We start from the raw sequence: 21,738 nt of genomic DNA on the forward strand, positions 1-21,738 counted from the left end.
TTGGGGGTTTTTTAATCAATGTTATTACATTATTTAATTGTGCCTAGGTTAGAACTAAGAACGACCTAGAAGAGAGTGACACTGTCTCGTCCTCGATCCCTCCCGACTCCATGATTCCTGTCTAAAGTTCTGGGAGAGGCCTATTTTCTGTTTTTGAAGAGAAATTATGGAAGACGCTATGCTTGAAGGAGATTTCAGACAAAACTTCTCTCACCGGTTCACAGCACGCTCAGTGCTTAACAGCATCCCACCAGCGAGGACATGGGAAGGAGGCGGCAAAGACTCAGCCTTAAGAAGGTAGGTCAGCTCTGCTAATACTCTACAGTTTTGGTCTAGGGGAGCTTTTAAGGGAAGGAAAGGGGCTTGGTTTTTTTGTTTTTTACATGGACAAACACATAGACCAGGAAGTTGAAGAAGAAAGTAACCTCTAAAAACAAATCACCCTTTTTAAAAGAAATTCTTCATGCAAGCACCACAGTAGTCCGCAACTCCTAAGTATCTCTACGCACCACAGGAGGGTAGATAAGTTAAACCAAACCCAAGTACTTTTGTTGCACAAACAACCCTAAGGCCACGAATTGACAATATATATTAATTAAAATATAAAAGTTATATTGCAATCAGAATTTCTAAATTTGTGCTGCCATTCACGCTCATTACCGCGAAACACAACGTCTGTTTGCAGTATTTGATGTTAAGAACATGCGGAAAATAAAGCAAGCTTACCTCTTCCAAGGACATATTTGCTCAAACACACCCAGCGTTGCAGGTTTGTTTTTTTTTTATTTAGGGGGAGGAAGAAAAAAAAAAAAGTCACAGCGAGCAAAGTTCACGTGTTAACCTGAAAAGGATCCAAGCTTGGCACTGAGCTCAGTGGGAGCAGCTGCACACACCTGCGCCGGCAAAAAGTCTTCTGTGAACCAGGCCGATGGCAGACGCGTCCTCCGCTGAGCGGGCGGCTGAAGCGGAGCATATCCCAAACACGCTTGGAGAAGTGTCCGGCTTGCTCACCAGAGCGCCTCTGAAGCCTACCGGCAAACTTTTCTACCTTAACTGATGAAAGCTACTAATTAATCTAGCCGCTGCTCCTCCCTCATTCGGGTTACTGCCTTGAGCTTATGATCGAACTGGTTTTACTACTGTGAAAAAGGCATCTTAGTCACAATACAGCTAGTTACAAAACTAAGAGAGCAATAAATGAAATCAAACAAGGAACCTGAGTTCTTAAAAACCTTCTCAGCTATGTACGAACAAAAACAAGTAGAAGGATGACCACCAAATCATCATTTCCCGCTTATGAACACAATAGTTGGCTGGAGAGTGAATAGAGCTACTCTAAATAAACAAACAAACAACAAAATACCAAAAAAACCCAACCCAAAACCAAACCAAAAAGCCTTCCACATCCCCCACACACCTTAACAGCTCCAAAAGCCTCACACATTCAGTCTTAACAGCGTTGCTGCACTGCTCTGACCCATGCTGGAGATGAATTTCTGTCTGCACGTTTCACACTCTGATGAGTTTTAGAAAGGAAAGGACCCTCTCAAAGAAAACAATAAAAGTCTGCTAGGTTTCCACTGTTAATTCCTTTCAGGAATTTATGAAGTTGTTTATTTTAAATTGCCCATACAGGAAGAGGAAGAAAAATGGCAATAACAATGTCAGGAACAAGAACTCTAATTCAAATATTTCAACACACAGTTCAAACAGGAATTTCAAATTGGGTTTTGTTAATAAAATTGGAACTCTATGAACTCCAAAATCCAACACTGCAACACAAGCAGAAAACCTTTTAAAAAGGCTTATTACTGAAAAGTGAATTCAAGGAAATTAGCTTCACAAGTGGGCAGTGTAATTGCTTGTAGTTTTTTTAGCTACTTGTTTTCAACTATAAAGTCACTGGAAGCTTCTCCACCACCCCTGGTTTCAGAGCGCTGCTTTCAGGACTGCTTTGGACATCCCACCCCTTGACTTCTCTCCCAACCTTTACAATACCTTCCACTCTCCGTCCAACACAGTGACACTGTCACACTAGTATCCGAGGATGTTCTGGAGGCTTTATGGGTTCCCTTTAACTGAATCTACCTTGCTTTTAATGCAAAACAACATAGGTGGAAACCAGCGCCAAGAACTGCACCTTTGGGAGACCATCTCAGACTGCTGGTTGACCCATCAAGTGATGAGCTTGCAGAAAATACCCAGGTCTCAGCTGGCACTCGGAACCAGGCACTACCAAGCTCCGATCCTTCTTTCAGGATCTCACCATCAATGGGCAAAAAGTTTGGGTAGAAGCCAAAAAACCCAACCAAAAAGTTACCAGCAGATGTTCTATGGTACCAAGCATCAGCATCACATCAGTGTCCACAGGAAGCTTCCATACATTCCTTTCTGCATACAAACATTCCAAAGTCATATAGTGCTTAGCTCACCTACTTGTCTGCACAACAAATTAACCCATTTGGAAACACAGTGACAGCTTCCTTTACTGCACCTCTGACAGCAAGACCCAATCGCTACTACTACGTGAAACATAAACCCAGTACCGCTGCGTAAAACTATTCTGCAGTACTTAGAAGATACGAGAAAAAAAAAAAAAAGGAAGACCTAATAAAAAAAGCTATTTCCTGCACGACTTTAGCAACTCAAAATGAAGTTGACGGCACTTGGTCAAAACATAAGGAGTTGTGTAAAACACCAGTATTAGCAGAACCCAGAAGGAGGGAACAGAAGGGGACTGATCTGCTTTAGCGGTGATGACACAGTCCGAATCTGGGGCATCCAATACATCCAGGCGGCATGCAGCCGTAATCGTCCTGTCAACTTTTGGTTGTCCTTCAAACAGGCAAGAAGCAACCGCACGCTGCCTGGCAGCCAAGGACAGTTTACAGCCACCACCAACGCAACAAGCTCTCTTCCTGCCCTCAGACAAGATGAAGAACAGACAAACAAATAAAATGAGCAAAAAAACCAAACTAGGCTTGGCTTAGCGCATCCCTGCCAATTCTCCTGCAGTTGTCTGATGAAAATCAAAGGCTTCTTTTGAAGAATTCATCTTCTCTAAAGATATCTAACATTTGAAAGAAAACATGTCCATCTTCACCTAGTTTAATCTATCATATATTTATTATCATAGAATCATTTAGGTTGGAAAAGACCCTTGGGATCATCAAGTCCAACCATCAACTCCACTCTACAAAGTTCTCCCTTACACCATATCCCCTAACACCACATCTAAACACATTATGTTTTTAAATATTTTATATATGTACATGAAGAGGCTAGGCAAATCTAGTGGATGACACATGCACTTTCAGTTTCAAATGCTAGTTTTGTTCAGGTCAGCACAGATGATAATTTACCATCCAAATTCTGCATGGAAAGGTTATACCCTGGCCTCAGTTCAATTCTTACAAACCAGCATATATACCACCAAAAAAAGCCAGATTTATCCATGTAGTGAGTTCAGGCCAGATCCCCATCTAATGCATGAAATTATACTCATAAAAGGAGAATAAGATCCTTTCAGGAAGGAAAAAAGTATTCAAGCACAGTCCCTGAATTTTGCATCCAAACGTGTAAAACTTGGTGCAACCCTTGGTCCTGTCCACACCGATTTGTTCTCAGATTTGTTGACCCATTTGGTCACACTTACACTAACCTGACCTGTGAGATCCACCCCATTCACCTGAGGTCCCCCCAGCCCTCCCAGTCTGGTGTCCTTCCAGCTGTTTTGTCCTCACTGCATCATTCAGACCATCAGCCTCCTTTCCCTTTGGTGTGGGTCATGAGAACTTGGCATTATTTGTCCCTTTTCAGCATCCTTCTTGTTATTAATCCTCCCAATTAACTTGCTACACTTCTCTACTCTCAACCCTACATCCCCTTTGCAGGAGCTGTAGGGAGGTTCCTGCTTAGAGCAGTAAGACACCCCATCCCATCAAAAACTCAGAGGACACAGAGGCCACCACCACCTGGTGGTGGTGAGCTACTGGGCGAGGCAGCAAATAAGTAAATCTATTTCTCAAGGGACCTTCCTTGTTCACAAGGCCAAAGTACAGCCCTGCTTGTTTCCACCTCCCTCCTGCAGCTCACCCACACCTTGTCCTGGTGCAATGTTAACACCCGCACGCTGGAGCATTTGAGTTTAGCTGCTGAGGCTCGGTATTTGCAGCGCTGCAGTCATAGTAGCGTTTCACAACAATCTACTGCAGCAGCAAATGAGAAGGGGTGGTAGGGGGGAGGGAGAAAAACCCCACTTTTCTACAACAGCTTTCCCAGAAACAGTCTCTCGAACTATCACTACCTGCAAATTAATTTCTAAGAAGGAACTATAATCAAGTTGGCGATGAAGAAAACCATGACTTTCACTTCCCTAACAATTAATGCTTTCCCATCATCTCATCACTGCATATCAGTCTTCCAGCCTATGCATACCATCTTAAAAGTTCCCAAGATCAGCCTCATAACTTGCCTTTTTGGTGTTGAAGTTGAGTTATCCCCTGTTGTCATGAAACCAGAGATAATCTTCTTCTGCAAAACTTCTTTTCCACTTCTCCAAATCCCTATGCCTTCTAGGAAACTGACTGTCCCCTATAACTCAGGATATCCGACCATGCCATGCCCATACTGAACAGCCGTATAGTTAAAAATACCTGGAGCTGAAATGCATAAGAAGTTTTCAGGATGGAAATAATTATAAGTGAAGTTTATAAAAGCCACAGGGGCAGAAGCGCAGAAAACACCCAAGAAGTTTACTTTTTAACGCGGAAACAAGCCACATCCAACCCCTCTTTGCTGTTCAGTAGAAAGATGCTCTTGATGACACAAAAACCAGAGAAGAGCCATATCTATGCTTTCTTCCTATATGGCATTTGAGTGCTAATTAAAGTACATCATCAACACAGTTAATCGTCAAAACACCACTTAAGGTAAAATCAAGTTATGATCTCCACAGGACTCAGAATGGACTTAGAACAAAACTACAAACAACTTAAAAACATTAGACAAGCGAAAGGCATTCCTTCAAACTTTTCCCTGGTAAAAGACCATCTCTGAGAATAACTGGATTATTCCCACCAGTTTTAAAGAGTGGATACTTAAATCCCTCCGCAATAAATCAAAAATGAGTAATTTTACTTTTTCACAGTTAAGTTGAACAGAAAAATTGACAAGTTTTATGTAAGCAAGTGTAAAATGTTTATAGCACTGGACTAATTTCTCCCTAGGTGTAACAATATGAAAATAGCACAGTAAAATACTGTCATAGTTTGGGCTGGGCTGGCCACTAAATGAACAACAGATGCTCTCTTTAATTAGGTAGTTCTGTTTTACAAAGAATTAATTTCACCTCAAAAGACAGGAATATCTAAATTCTCTTTGATTATACTTTACGGTAGTTACACTAAGGAATCCTTGGAAGTTACCAACAAGGTTAGATAGCATAAAGAAGCAACAATCTCTGTAACACTTGCGTAGTTTAGATGAGAAAAATATCTGCAGCTCAACAGACTCTGAATTTCAGGAGTTACATGTGGAATAGCACACCTAGCTGCTTTGCAGTCTCCTTCATTGTAACCAACTCATAAATAGGTGCATACTCAATATTACATTTAGAAACTTTGCAGAGAAAACAGGAAAGATACGGAAGGTGCAAACAAGAACTTCAATTAAAATTAGGACACAAACACAGAATAAATATAAAGGGTTAAATAAAAGGTTTGAGAAGCAGTATCTCACAGTAGAAGACAGCTACTGCAAGTCAGTTGCACAGCACTGAGGGAGACAGAGATCCCAGAGTCAAGGATCCTGTTTAGAGAGATGATGACTAATCCAAAAACAGAGTGCTTCAGCCCAGTGGAGCACTTACCTCACACCCTTCCTGTTTCAGATATCTGCTGCTGAAAAATAGGGAACCCGGTCAGGAAACCAAACAAGCTGAAAGCCAACCTGATGTCATAGTTACCTTTTAGCCGGACACATTCCTTTCCCTGTCCCTTTGCACAGTCACGAGAGAGGCGGTGCCGGCAGCGGGGAGTCCAGGGTAGGGCAGAATTGCTCCTTCAAACAAAGCAGCTTAACCCAACCCAGGCTGAAGCACCCACACAACCACAGCCTGAGGATGTAGTTTTTCATTATAGCTGAGCTGACTGAGCCGTGACCCCACTTTCTCAACTCTCTCATGGCTTGATGTCTTCTGTAGGGGTAGATTTGGGGTTTTTTTTTGTGTGTTTTTAGTTTTTTGATCAGTTCATCTCACTAAAGCAGGTCACCGTGGGTGCAGACAACTGTTAGTGCACTGCCGCAGGAAGAAGGAAACAGAATGTACAGTGCAAGGGTACAGACCAAGAGAAATGCTGAAGTGAATAAGAACAGACAGCAGAACTTAAACAAAAAGGTCTTCAAAAGCATACTAAAAAAAGAAATTAATCAGCTAAAAGGCCTTCCAGTTAAAAAAATCATCTTGTTACAAATACAACTGATGTGTAATTCTAACCATTTCAATAATAACTAGCCTGCTGTATGGTCACAGTAAAACCAAGTCAATGCAGAAAACTCACCTTCACAAAATTGTCAGGGAACATCCCCCTTTTGCCATTTAGCTCCCCTTCTAACCATCCTTCTTCTTCCAGTTTTTTCACATTCCTGATGATTTCCCCAACTCTGATCGTTAACTCATCATCATGCACTGCATCATAGTCATATTCCACGATATAGTCCACTAAAAAAAAAAATAAATTAAATACCAGAGTGAGTGCAACTTAGGCACGGCAATGCAACTTGAAAGCCATGCATGTACAAAAAGGCAGACATAATGACAAATGCTAAGAACGAGCATTTCCCTTACAGCAACACTCATTTATTAATTGCAGTGTTCCCAACCATTTTAAGGGCGGGGAGGGGGGGAATGGACAGTCACCTATTAGAATAAAGTGAATTTAGGAATATGACACCAGGTCGTATTTCAGTGGTGGGTGGGTTTTGTGCATGTGTGGTGGGAGGGATTACTAGCAGTGATTCCTTTTCCCCCTGCCTTGCCAAGTCCCAGCCCAAGATTTACCCATTATGAGCCACTGCCCACAGGGCAAGAATTTGTTACTCAATGCATATTTGGGGCCAAGGAGGAAGAAAGGTTCAAATTGTGCGTGTACGGTACATACATGCAATGCTTTGTTAATTCTCAAACTTGCATCTGCTATCATATCTGCAAAAAACTGATTGCTGCACACACAATATTTTTGCAGGTTTCATCTAAAAAGTGTAATACAGCCAGAAGGTGTACAACTGACAATTTCATACAACTTAATTTGCACAGGTGTGTAAAAGGCACCCTCCTTCAGATTCATCTGGCTTTGTATGAAGAATAAGCAAGTGAGCATTAATTTTGATATAGTTAAGTTTACTCAGAGGAGCATAGCAATGTATTTACATACTTGTCCGTATGTTGCACAAGAGCCATGAGAGCTGCTTACTGACAGCTTAAGGCTTGTTTGGCAATAAAAACTTATTTGTTCATCAAGAATTTCTGTTTGTGCCAGAAATTTCCACAAGCCTGCAGCAATCAAATAATCTTCCCTCTCACTCAAACCCAGTCAGGAAACCCAGGCACTACCAAATATAACACTGTTCTTGCCGAAACCTCCCTCTCCTCTGCAATTCACAACAAACACGCACAAAGACAAGAGCACAACAGGGTTAAAAGACGGAAATCCTGAACGGCTGTAGACGTTTTTTGCCAGGTTACTACTAATTCTATCAGTGCACGATAATAGCCAACAATTAATTCACAAATTAAGGAATGAAACAGAGGAAAGTATTTTTTCCTGGTATTGAACTTACAGCTCCATTAAATCAATGTGTAATTCTGGTCTGTGGACAGTTGTGATTAAAAGCGCTGCTGCACACATGTTGGAATGTAGCTTTTATCACTCTGCTGCTTATAGAAGAGACCAGAAAACCCTTGGCAAAAACCAAGACTACATGATAGTGCCATGAACACAAGAGAAGATAGAATGGTCTGCTGTCCGGCAAACGATTGTCTGAATACAGCCATTAACAAAGGACCCAGTCAAATATAAACACGAAGGCTTAAGTTTTGCTTTTTTTCCTTTAGGAAACAAAATTTGGTTTCTTCATTATGAACAGAAGTCATCACCAGAGTTACCTGCTCATCACACATACTCTGGAACTTACAACATACACTTTTTGTACTGTATACATTTATTTTTGCCAAACATTTTCTCTAAGCTTGCTTCAAAGCATCATGTTTCCCCATTACCGCCTGCAGCAAGCATAGTAGTTTTGTCTTGCTTCTGCACTGAATTGTTTTTTGAGTGGCTGACATGAAATATTGCCCAACAGATAGGAAATTCTGGCAGCCACAGATCATAAAGACAAGTGCCGTTCATCACCTACAGTCTGGAAATAAAAGTGTCATCTCCCAACCAACTCAACCCAACAATTTTGGAAACCTACAAATGCATAAAAAAAATTAGGAAATAGCCATGTTACATATTTCTCTCATGATAAACTCTGTTTTTAAGCGCATTAGCAGGTATTATATTTCAATATACACACTATAGGACATTTTTACAAAGTTAAACATGGAAAATGGATCAGAACACAGTGTCAGTCACAGTAAATGCTTACAGCATTGCAGGCTACAACTCTAATTGCCAAAACACCTGGTCCTTTTTCCACAGGAGTAGTAGGTAATCACAGCCACACTACGCCAACATGAACTAATTATTTTGAAAGCTTCTTTATTTCCTTGGGGGAACATTTCAATATTTGTTCTTGAAATGCACAACACATTCATTTTGGTCACCTTTCCAGACTGTAAAGCATGGACTCAGTCATGCCAACAAGTGAAGGAGGATCTCCAGAACTTCTCAGTCATCATTCATGAGTCTGTGCTCCAGAGATAAATAGCAACAAATTAATATCAGCTTTTTGTTTTTGAGATCTAGGTGCTGAATATCATCTTGTATTTGTCAGTGATACTCAGTATCACCCTCATTCTCATGGATACGTATACAAAACAGATCTAAACTCTGTTCTCTCACCTAAAAAGTGAGAGAGGTCATTGGGAATATCAAGATAGTTTCATCCCATACCTTTTTTTTCATATGATGACATGTAAATATGAAGCAGCTACACATCTCTATACTACTTGGTCCTTAAGAGGAACATTTAACGGTTTTGCTTTTCAACATTAGCAATTAGCTAATGAACCATCCAGGTAATTTGGACTGCAGTGTGACAGGCAAGAAGCCATCCTACTGCCAGAACAGTCCAGATTAAATAAGCCTCTGAAAGGTCTTAAAGTACAATATTTATCCAAGCAAAAACAGTGTTCTGTGATGACAGAAAATGTTTTTAAGGAATCACAACTCCTTATGATAACAATAATTAGGAGTCACGTCAGTCCATGGATTATACTTCTGAATGCTTCAAGTTCTCACTTAAAAGCTTTACTCAAGAACAGATGCGATACTAAAATCGGTTGGCAATAAATTGGACTGCAGTAATATAAACTGGTCAAAACTTTCACAAACCAGAAAGCCTCAACTGATAAAAGGTGGAGATGAAGCCCTCAGCAACACGAATTACAAAAATTACCTATCTTAACTCCCCTCTGCTTTTTACACAGCTTTTTGAATTTCAAACCCAACTCTGATCAATTATCTGTAGCTTAAAAGTCCATAATGACCAAGTCTTGGATGAAAAATAGTCTTCTCAAGCTTGAGCATGAACATTGTGAGGTTAACCATACTTTTCTTCCACATCCAGCAGGACCAAAGCTCACCTGAGAGGAAGTCAACATCCTCCTAGTTTTCAGAGGCAGCAGAGGCCTTCACAAACCACCTCCTATACAAGTGTGCAAAGAAGATTTCTTTATCCTAAATCTCTAACAAATAAGTGGCAACCTTGTTCTGGCAAGAATTCCAAAGATAAACATAAGACATCACCTGGCACATCCTTCCAACCAAAGAAAGAGGGAAGGAAACAAAAAATGACAAACCAAATCAGAGTCAGGTTGATTAAGGTATTACAGAAAGTCAGTTATAGCAGGTTGTAAGTACTGACAGAACAAATTTAGAAACACAGGAGTCAGTTCAGTGCCCTGGTAGCAGTCAAGGAGCTGGAAGCTCTGTTCAATGAAGCATCAGACACAGCTAAGCTTGTGTCACTCAAGAGCACCACAGTGGTCACAATGGGAATTAGCAGATGTATGAAGACAAAATAATGCGTGACTAACCTGACAGCCTTCCACAATGAAATGACTATTTCAGTAAACAATGGGAAGGCAGTGGACATTGTTTATCTCAACTTCATCAAGGCTTTGGACATTGCCTCCCGTAACATCCTCATACACAAACTGGTTGAGTAGAGGCCAGATGAGTATACAGTGAAATGGACTGATAACTGTGCAAAATGCCAGTCTTAAAGGGTTGTAATGAAAAAAAAGTCCAGCTGGAGGAGAGTCACCAGTGGTATGCTCCAGAAGTCTGTGCTGAGTTGTTCAACATCTTCATTAATGATTGGGATGATGGGACTGAATGTACCCTCAGCAAGTCTGCAGATGATACAAAACCATCAGGAGTAGCTGACAGACCAGATGGGTGCACTGCTATTCAGAGGGACCTCAACCAGATGAGGAAATGGGCCAGCAGGAACCTCATGAAGTTCAAAGGGAAATGCCAACTCCTGCCCCTGGGGAGGAACAACCCCATGCACCAGTACAGGCTGTGGACTGCTTGGCTGGAAAGCAGCTTGTCAGAGGAGGACGTGGTGGACACCAGGTTGACGTGAGCCAGCAATGCACCCTTGCAGCAAAAGGCAGGCAGCAGCATTTTGGGCTGCATTAGGAGGAGTATTGCTAGCAGCTCGAGGGAAGTGATCCTCCCCCTCTGCTCAGCACTAGCAAGACCATCTGGAGACATACCTGTTCTGGGCTCCCCAGTACAAGACAGACATGAATGTATTAGAGTGAGCCCAACAAAGGGCCACAAAGATGATTAAGGGACCAGAGTATCTTCATACAAGAAAAGGCTGGGAGAAGGCTCAGGGAGATCTTATTGACAAGGGTATGGAGAAGACTGAGTGGTGCCCAGTAAAACAAGAAGATGGCACAAACTGAAATGGAAAAAAAATCCACTTAAACACACACACACACACATATATATATACACATATACACACACACACTGCAAGAGTGATCAAACACTGTAACTGTTTGTCCTGGGGGGCTCTGTAGTCTCCTTAGAAATGTTCAAAACCCAACTGGACACAGTCCTGAGCAACCTGCTGTATCTGACTGTGCAGGAGAGTTGGACAAAATGGTCTCCAAAGGTGCCTTCCAGCCTCAACAATTCTGTGACTGATTCAAGCCAAAGATACACCATCAGTGGCAGCTTTTTATCATCCAGCCATGACAGCTTCCCAACGTAATTAGAGAATTTCCCAGATGGTGCTTTTTGAAGGTTTTGACCCCTTTTCAGAGGCGGGGAATTGATTAAATCAATAGTGCTATGTAAAAACACATATTCTGGACATCTTTGGGGGAAACGTGGTTATAGCAGACTTTATGGGAGTGGTCTGTTCAGCCCTCCGTTTCGAGTAAGATGACAACTTGACTAATGAAACAATAAAACAGGCCAAACATGTCAAAGCCAGTCAGCCCCCTCAACCACTACAGACTACGTTGTTCCCCGTGGCAAAGAGGAAAAAGTGTCCTATCTAACAACACTGCCTCTTTGACAAAATAGCTGACGCCTTAGCCAGCATAGCAACACTGCCTGCACAAGGCATTCAGTCACTGCTGGCACAGGTGGACTCTCCTCCAGAACTTACACAACCGGCTCTTCTGCCAACCACATCCCAGTGCCAGAGCAGAAGGCAAGCCTCCCAATAGGCATGGCTGCATAACACCCATCGTCACTGATTTTAAACAAAGGAAGTCTTCGGCTACTCAGACTCTTTCTGAAGTTGGCTATTATAGGTAACTAAGGCCCTCTGGGCACCCTATAAAAAAAAACCAAAAAAACCAAAACACACACCCCCATAAATAAATCGAGGAAGAGAATGGAAAAATATACTGAAATTCTAGCATGCCTCTGTCTTCAATAGAAATAACCAAGTATCAGACATTCATTCAGCAAAGAGCACAATTTCACATTCTTGAAACTTTGTTTAGGATATTACAATACTGTCAGAATCCAGTGACCTTTCTGTAGTAGCCAGAAAAAGAGACAAACCAAATATAAAATAAATTCCATGAAAAACAAATTTAATAGCTTGTAAAATGAAAAAAAAAAAAATCATTCATGGGATAACTGAAATCCTTGAATTGACTCAAGCTATTCAGGAAGCCTTGCTGAAATTTGCAGAAGACATGGAGGGAGAGAGTCCAACATCAAGCAGCAAGAGGAGCTCGAGTTGCGTGCCATGCTCCACAAAGGTCTCTTCAGGCAGGTTTTAGGTCAGTTCAGATTAATTTATTGGAACATGAACCCTGGAAAGTTGTGTGGCCTCCAAAAACATCTTGCCAGCAGAACTGCAGTTACGCTAGAAACTGAGATTTTGCTTTTCCAATTTATCATAACAGACAGTTGCTAGATGCCTGAAACAAACCGTATTAGTACTGGTATTTCCACCTGTCCACCTATCGCAAAAACAACAAAGTTTAGTCTCCTAGAAAACCAAGCTAACATTTCTGTCATTATGTACATATACATAGTTACAAAGATATTTAGTTTCATAGCAGACAGCAAGCTTACACTGGAGATAAAAGGCAACAGAAGACACAATCTTATCCTTTTAACTATCATACTTCACAACTACCTCAAAATCAGGTATTAGACTGAAGGAGAAAACTCCTTCCAATTGCTCTCCCCCAGAAACATTCCTACAATTTGTGAGATGTAAGAGTTACAGCTGTCTTAATAGTAATACCATATAGTATACGCTTGGCCACTGAAGACAGATCTTAACACTGAAAGAGTAGTTCAGGTGTTTAAATACTGAACTATGAAAACACCTCCCTGAGTGTTAAACATAAGTAGTGGTTAACAGATTGGTTTCTTCCCACTTCAACATCACGTAATTCCCTGTTACCCTGACCTGAGTCACTGATGACAATGCAAATGCTCAAATAAAGAGACTTGGTAGACTCCCCACTGCCCTTAAAATTCCAGTCCCTGCTTCCAAAATTGCACGAATTTTGTCCTACAAAGCTCTGCTGGTAAAATACATGCATAAGGTGAGCACCAGGGTTTGGCAACCAAAGACAAATCCCTCCTGGCCAAGAGTCTCCGCTGCCCTGCAGACAGGCTCCTTCTTCTGCACTCTGCATCTGCTCCCATGATTCACTCTCCTGTTTACACAATGACCCACAATGGCCATAATAACCAGTTCCCCAAAGATCAAAGTATTCTTTTGGGGTACAGATGTGGGTTTGGTCTTCCTCATACCGAGTAGGGAAGTGCCTTGCATTTCCCACTATTGGGTAAACCACTCTGACTACTGGTCTGGTGCAAAAAGGTACTTCCCTTCCTCTCAGGCCTCAATAGCCATCAGGATGAGAAGCAGCCCAGGGACTGAACCTTGAACAGATGGAAACATACAGTATTTCCTTCTTTCCTTCTCATAGTGCCCAAGACAGTGACATCACCAATGCAAAGTGGGAAGTTGTACTTACATGGCATCTTAACCCAAGGATGCTGTGATCCCATCCTCTCTTCTGTGTGCATTCGCACGCTCCCCTCCCTCTACCCTGCACTTAAATTAGTATTTATTTATACTACTGATGAATCACATAAAGAAAACAGCCCCAGAGAAAACTATTTAGTGCCAACTTTCTGCAAGTTTATCTCCCTAAGGTGGCTCACCGTAGGGTCTGCGACGCAGGACTGCACCAAACCCAACTTTGATCAACATCTACATTATTGTTACAGTCCAGACCTGGAGCTGCAAACCATCCTCATTTATTGTGCCTCAGTTCACAGTGTGGAGCAGTCTCACAGCAAGTCACCTGGATTTCTTTTCACTGAAACTAAACCAAAGATATGCAGCTTAGGAGCACTTTTAACGCATGCTAATCTTTAATAGGCATTAAGTCCATGGGATGAGACTAGAACTATGATGATGTAAAAGCGTCCCAAGCATTCAATATGAATGTCAGGTCCCAAACACCAGTAGTTTCTCTCTACAGATCCACTCGTCTTGCCCCTCACCAGGTGCTGCTTTGTGCATAGCCGAAATCTGCCATGAAACCACATCCTAACATAACGCATTAATGATGCAAGGCCACTGGATTCCTGTCAACTCTGATGGCAGGGATGCAGTTCCAAGCTATTAAGACACTGAACAAGGAAGAGCATATTTAACTAACGAAGACCACACAGTCTACACGCATTTTACAGTACAATTCACTACAGCCTTCAATAAGTCAATAGTTTTAAGTAACACTATAAAGAACAGCAGACACTTAACCGAGCTGTGCCATGCAGAGCCACCACGTTCCCACTCCACATGGAGGACTTGCAAAACAGTTGCATCATGAGGACTACTGAAAAAGTGTTAAGTGTCACAAGTAAGACCTTCTGTCTTCACAGTAGCTCAAAAGAAGGTCAGGCACCTCCTGTATGGCCTCAGGAATAGCAGTGACACATAGCAGAGCCATTTCTACCTGTGCCTACTCCCACGTGAGCCACACCAGTCGTGCCAGCTCCAGTCCTGATAAACAGCTCTGTACCAAAGCACTCACACTGCTCCCTGCTCATGAAGATTTGACCCCCTCCCTATCTGCCAGCCAAGCAAACTTCTACTGCCACAAGGAAGGGATGGGGCAGGAGGTACTCTGCAGTTTAAGGTAGTGTCGACCTCATATACTCACGTATGAACTTACGGTCTTGTTTTAAGCAAAGTGCCCTGAGCCACCAAGATTCTTCCAGTAGCTTATAATAAAACAACATAATGCCAATGGAATTGAAAAATTTCCATGTCATTCTATGTACATTTTCTTCTAAGCATAAACAATTAACTCCCAATTTGCTGTAAGCTGATTATTCCAGTAATGGCGTGTTTCAAAGACAAAGAACCTAAATCCGCAGAATTTATTAGCTTGGCAAACATTGCTTTCAAGCACTAAAGACACCTTCAATATAAACAAATACACACTGTTAGAACCAAGCTTATTCTACATAAATCCAGCTCAGCTGTGTCCACCCAAACCCTGGGAGCACCATGAACACCCTGCTGCCACCCAGCAGGGACGCAGTTTGGAACCCAACAGTATTTGCTCCATTTGAAGCAACAGCCTTCACTCGCTCCAGCACAGCCCACATCTCAGAAGGCTCATTAGGTTTGGTGCAGCATTAGACGAGCCATGGCAAGCAGCCAAGCTGCAGAGTCAGGCTGAATTCCCCAACAAGTCCTCTTTCCACTTCGCCGGCATAAGAGCTGATCAGACAGAGCACGATCCCCGCCGGAGCTCGTGTTCCTGCAGCGCTGTGCCAGGGCAGCTCAGTCTTCCAGCCCCGGACCCCTTTCCTCTATCAGATTAAAAAAAATAAATCTCTTTTTAGAAGGGAATCTTCCCAATCAAAGACCTGGTTATCAAGAAAATATATCATTCTTCTGGAATATAGCGTATCTTTTCTATGACAAGCCACCACCAAAAAGGTGCTGGATATATGTCATGGTTCACAAGATAAATTAGAAACTTACCGAGTACTCTCAGTGCCTACACTAAGGGTATTTTAAACTGCTATAAAGATAGCTTTAAGAACAAAAAAAAAAAAAAAAAAAAAAAAAAAAGAAAAAGAAGTCAGAACAAACAGACACCAGGGAAATGAGAAAGAAACACATAACCCAAAAAACAGCAACAAAACACCTTTCAAACATATTGCTTAAGTCTCACAATATTTAATATCTCATTTGGGCCTTTGCTTGCCCAAACTTCAGAATCAGCAGCCCAGCTACTGTCAGCTTCCTGTTTTGGTTAAATACCATGAGGTTCAAGGGGAAAAAAATTACCATTGGAGGAGGGGAAGGAACAAGCTGGAATAAAAGGTAGTTCTGCTATTTGCCTAAAGTATAAGGTCCCCCCACATTTATACTTTATAATGATAATGGAGACCTTATTGCGTACTTCCAGTATATAAAGGGGTGTTATAAGAGAGATGCAGAGAGACTTTTTACCAAGGTCTGTAGTGACAGGACAAGTCGAAATTATTTTGAACTTAAAGAGGACAGACTAAGAGCAGACATGAGAAAGAAATTTTTCACTGAGAGTGATGAGACACTGGAACAGGTTGCCCAGAGAAGCTGTGGATGCCCCATCCCTGGAAGTGTTCAAGGCCAGGTTGGACGGGGCTTTGAGTAGCCTGGTCTAGTGGAAGGTGTCCCTGCCCATGGCAGGGGGGTCAGAGTGGATGATCTTTAAGGTCCCTTCCAACCCAAACCATTCTGTGATTCAGACACAAAAATCTTTTCATGAGATTTTTACCCTAGGTGTTAGCTATACTATACAAATAAAAGAATGTATCAGGAACTGCCTTTAGGATGTTCTCTTCCAGAGACATCCTGTGACTTTCACAGACTCTTGTGATACACCAGATCTGTCAGATCCCTCATTAAAGTTTCACACGTTTTCAATTTTACATCTACAGCTGACAGGCAACTCTGCCGAAGCTGGCCAAACTGAAATTAATTTCAGTCAGTGAACACTTCTCCCAAAAATACCTTCTGGCTGCTATGCCACCAACATCCCAATGAGGAACTCTCAGACAGTACGATCCCCAGCCAGCTCCAGTCGCTGTTAAAGTCAGTGATAAGGCAATTTGAGTACTATTTTGCTTTTTTCTTCTTTTTTTTTTTTCTCCTTCCCATCCTGCAGTCTCTCTCATTTTTCCTTACTCCTTTCGTAACTTGCCCTATGCTGCATCACCCTGTTCCAGCACAAACATTTTCCGCTTAGAGCAACAATCCCTCTACATCAATAGCATGCCTAAAAAAAAGGAAAATAATAACAAAAATAGCAGTCTACCCATGAGACAGTTGAAAGACAGGAGCCTTGGTTCTGTCAGCACAGAACTGGTCCATCTGGAAGCCGATCTGGATCCACCTGGCATTTTTAGATTGGGTAAGTCAATGGTCCATTCTCCAAGAAATGACTCACCACACATTTTCAATAAAAGATTATGTCTAATTTTACAGCCCAGTAAGAATGGCTGAAATAATTACAAAAATGAACAACTGAAAACTGTAAAAAATGTACACTTTTCCTCGCAAACTATTTCAAGTAATGAGAAACTCATTGTATTCTAACAGTAACCATCTTAAACACCAGCTTCTCAAGCTGACTCCTGTACAATTAGCAAGATACTTTGTGAAGGAAATTAAACAGTATAGCAGAAATTGTGCCCAGCAGCATAAAAGATGCAAACCACGCATGCCTCATTTTCCTACTCCAGGCTCCCATAATTTTCTAGAGTGCATTCCAGTACTTACCACCATGTATGACCGAACACGCTTAAATTATGTTTGTGAATTTTCACTTCCCTAAAGCAAATCATTCCCACGCATAGAATCGTATAATGGTTCGGGTTAGAAGGGACCTTAAAGATCCAGTCCCACCCCCCTGCCCTGGGCAGGGACACCTCCCACCAGACCAGGCTGCTCAAAGCCCTATCAGACCTGGCCTTGAACACTTCCAGGAACGGGGCATCCACAACTTCCCCAGGCAACCTGTTCCAGTGTCTCACCACCTTCACAGTAAGAATTTCTTCCTAATATCTGATCTAAATCTCCCCTTTTTCAGTTTAAAACTGTTATCCCTCGTCCTATGACTACACTCCCTGATAAAGAGCCCCTCCCCATCTTTCCTGTAGGCCCGTTTAGGTACTGGAAGGCTGCTATAAGGTCTCCCCAGAGCCTTCTCTTCTCCAGGATAAACAATGCCAACTCTCTCAGCCTGTCCTCAGAGCAGAGGTGCTCCAGCCCTCTGATCATCTTCGTGGCCCTCCGCTGGACCCATTCCAACATACCCTCATCATCTACAGGATACAGCTGCAGAGTTAAGTCATCGTTACCAGCCAGCTGTGAAAAAAGCACTTTAGTGATACATTCCTCACTGCAGGTACGTTAAACTGAGTCTAGAAGAAGCATCCAATCAGGTCTTCTCCAATATTATCAGAAATACTTGCCTTAAGCTTGGTCACAAACTTAATAAGTGCTAAAATCATGGATTTGCTTTTATACCCTCACTTCTATGAGCAGGAATTGCCAGACTCCTCCCTTTATAGCAAGGGAAAACACGAAAAAGGAAGTATTAGGGTAAAATCTCTACCAACTACAGGTATTTGATACCCCCTTGTAAGGGCAGAAGAGGTCAAAATGTTTTACCTGGGAATTTACGTTAAGCAAAAAGTGATGTTTTGTGCTACTTGCTATTTCCTTCACCCTGAGTAGAGCTCACTGCAAGAAACCAGCCTGGAAATGAGAGGTGACACCTGCAGGAAAGGTACCAAATGTCTTCACGAGCGAAGGTGAAAAACTGCTATTAATTTAATATGCAGAGAAAACCAGAGATCTTAGAGGACACAGAGAAATGTACTTTTTTTTTAAAAAAAAAAAAAAGCACAACACATTTTCTTAAGTCATGACTCAGACACTGTTCCATATATAGATTTATGCTTCTTCCTCTGTTCCTTCCCTTAAGTTAATTTTATAACATCTATTTGGCAAAACATTCAAGGTGAGTTGCAAAACACTAAATTACAGAAGCTACTATAACAAAGCCATACCAAAAAGCCCTGAAGAACAAAAGGATCATACCTGATTTAGATTTAGTTCAAACCCAAAGCACCAAATAAACAGTAGAAGTACCACAGGGTCAACACCATATTTATAGGTTTTCCCCCTAAAACTTCCACTACATATTTAGCTCACAAAAATACATTTGAAGCTGAAGATTCTGTTGCTTATCTTAGTTCAAATTCTTTTTATAAAGTCATCCCCCCCTCAAAAAAAATAAAAATCTGTATTTGAATTCTATAAAAGTTTCCTTCCTTCAATATCAGGACCCCATGCTACTACAAAAGCATCAGCTCCTCCTGCAGATTTTTTTTCAGGACTCTTCTAGCCAAAACAGACAGCATGATCATAACTCCAGGTTACAAATTCATGAGTTATAAAAACAAGAAAGTCTCTGAAAGCCTTTTGGGTTTAAACCAAAAGAAAACTCCTTTCACGCTCTAAAAAATAAATAATGCAAAAATGCTTTGAGAGATGGCCTACAATTTGGCACATATCTAATTCTGAATGACAATTAGTATTTCTGCAAACATGGCAAGAATCTGGCTTTGAAATAAATTTATGGAAACTTAAAAGCATCGTTCAGAGCATGCACAAAGTGTTCCCTTCATCTTTAAAAACAGGCATGATGCAATAGTCTGAATGGTCCCAGATGGGGATCTTGCAAAAACCACAAAATATGCTTAGCACTAAAACAGGGACAAGTGTTCCTATCTGACTTCATGCTGTCAGGACAGTCCATACTAATTATGGCATTAATAAAGTTAATTCACTTTTTAGTGTGGACATTTTAGTCAATACAAAAACTGAACTGTTGATTGAAAGGCACAGAGAGAAATCCTTATGCAATGGATTTTTACAAAAGCCAGTCAAAACCGCAAACGCTCAAGGACACCCTACAGTCTCCAATAGTTTTAAAGGAGATAAAATTGCTCAAAAGTTAGCTCAATTATGTTCTAAAAGTTAGGAGATCGCGTCCTTTAAACATCCATTTTTAACTTGAATTTAGAAGGATTTAAGCATATCTTATTAAGAACATGATTTAAACCTGCATGGCTTGCAGTACTTCCAATTACAGAAAAACAAGGTTTGAAAGGACCTCTGGAGGTGGCTTACTCCAAACCAGTCAAAGCAAGGGCTAACCTCAAAGTCAAATCAGGTCACTCAAGGCAACATCCAGCTCAATTTTGAAAGTCTTTAAAGGATAGAGGAAAAAAAACAGCCACCCTGGGCACCTTTTCCGGTGCTCAAGTCTCATAGTAATTTCCCCCCATTATATTCCATAAGAATTATCATTGTCCTAACTTGCAGCCATTGATTTTTGGTTTTTCACTGTGCCTCCAAGAAGAGTATCACTTTCTCTTCTCCAGGCTAGACCAACTTCTTGCCCTTTATATGCACTAATCTCCTACCCACACTCGAATCTATGGTTTCTTGGCATCCCCCTTGCATTTGAGGGGAAAGAGAAGCAAAACCAGACATGGTACTTTAGAGACAGACTCGTGAGTGCCAGGTAGTGGAGAGCAACCACTCCCCATGACCTACTAGCTATTATCCCAGTAGACATCGAGGTTGTTCCCTCCTAGATACTGGATTATACATTTGTCTTTTTGCAACTGCAGGAGGTTCCTCCTGGCCCATTCCCCCAGTACTGCAACACATCAACCATCGCCCCCTCATTCGCTGCCCCCCCATGGCAGGGGTGTTGGAACTAGAGGATCTTTAAGGTCCCTTCCAACTCTAACCATCCTGTGAGTCTATGATTTATTTTTTTATTATTATTTTCCTTTTTTTTTTTTTTTTTTTTTTTTAGGTACCTGAACAACATAGTCTTGAGCACTTGAAGAAACCAGGCTTGCATAAGCATCCCCAGCAGTCTTCTCCTCCTGCTTCAATCCCAATAATTCTTCCCCTGTACACCCATTTGGTTGAAACATGCCAGACGAACAGCTCTCAAAATAAGAGCTGTATTTTTTGTTTTTTGCAGAGTCAGCACCAGAGCACCAAATCACAGTCCTCCCTGACAAAAAGCCTTCAGGACTGCCCCAACACTCCTCTTTTAACCTGATGGTTGGCTAATCACCAAATATGCAGCCTGGAAGGAGCTACAGCATGTGCTGTGTCTTGCTCAGCTAATTGATAGTAACGCAGAACGATCGGTATTTGAAGAATCTGGGGAGGGAGCAGAGGCATTACAGGAGGTTATGAAAAGCTGTCTGGGGCAAGGGATACCAGTAGCTGTGGTCAAGAGGTAGCGCACCTGAATGCAAGTTCATAGAAAGCTCACCTCTACTGTTCTCAACATGTTCACTTAAACAGTAGTTTGGATTTCAGAAACATAAAGGAAATCCTTTTGACTGTTCCCACCTATTTCACAACTACCAGGCACAACCCTGGCGACCAACTACGCACACAAAAAAAAAAAAAAGAAAAATCAAGAGGAGGGAAAAATCAGCAATATAAGCACAGCTTTCTAAAAAAACACAGGTCAACAGGTCAGGATTTACCACTTCAGTCGCTGAACTGCAAAAGCACATACAGCAGCGTACAAGAAGATACAGCAACTGTCTTAATAGGAAATCAGCATAGTTGTCTTGCTGCGTGGAGATGGCAGGCTGTGTCTTATTCTAGGCAGGTTTTCTTTTTTCTTGTACTACCTACACATTAGAAGTCATTTACATTGCAATCCATATATATATATATATATATATAAAAAAAAGGATTCTCTCTCAGTAAGGAAGGGTGCAGCATTAAGATTGAAAGAGCAAACCCTCTTCCCACAAAATACGCATTTAATAAAATGATAATCACATGAAAATCAGAGGAAACAATTTTATGCACTCTGAATTGTGCTTTTACTTGAGAACAACCATACTGCTAATTCACATGCAGCCTTATAACACAGACAGCTACAAG

General features: G+C 41.5%; 1 protein-coding gene across 2 annotated transcripts in view; it reads right to left on the reverse strand.

Moving 5' to 3' along the window:
- Positions 1-21,738, reverse strand: part of CD2AP (CD2 associated protein) — an 87,062-nt gene that overhangs the window by 56,876 nt on the left and 8,448 nt on the right. For both annotated transcript variants that reach the window (XM_074582012.1, XM_074582011.1), the window contains exon 2: positions 6,561-6,721. In XM_074582012.1, the coding sequence (XP_074438113.1) occupies positions 6,561-6,721 (161 nt within the window). The remainder of the gene's footprint in view (positions 1-6,560; positions 6,722-21,738) is intronic.

This window comes from Larus michahellis, chromosome 3, assembly GCF_964199755.1.
Source record: "Larus michahellis chromosome 3, bLarMic1.1, whole genome shotgun sequence".
In the NCBI taxonomy this organism is placed as follows: domain Eukaryota; kingdom Metazoa; phylum Chordata; class Aves; order Charadriiformes; family Laridae; genus Larus; species Larus michahellis.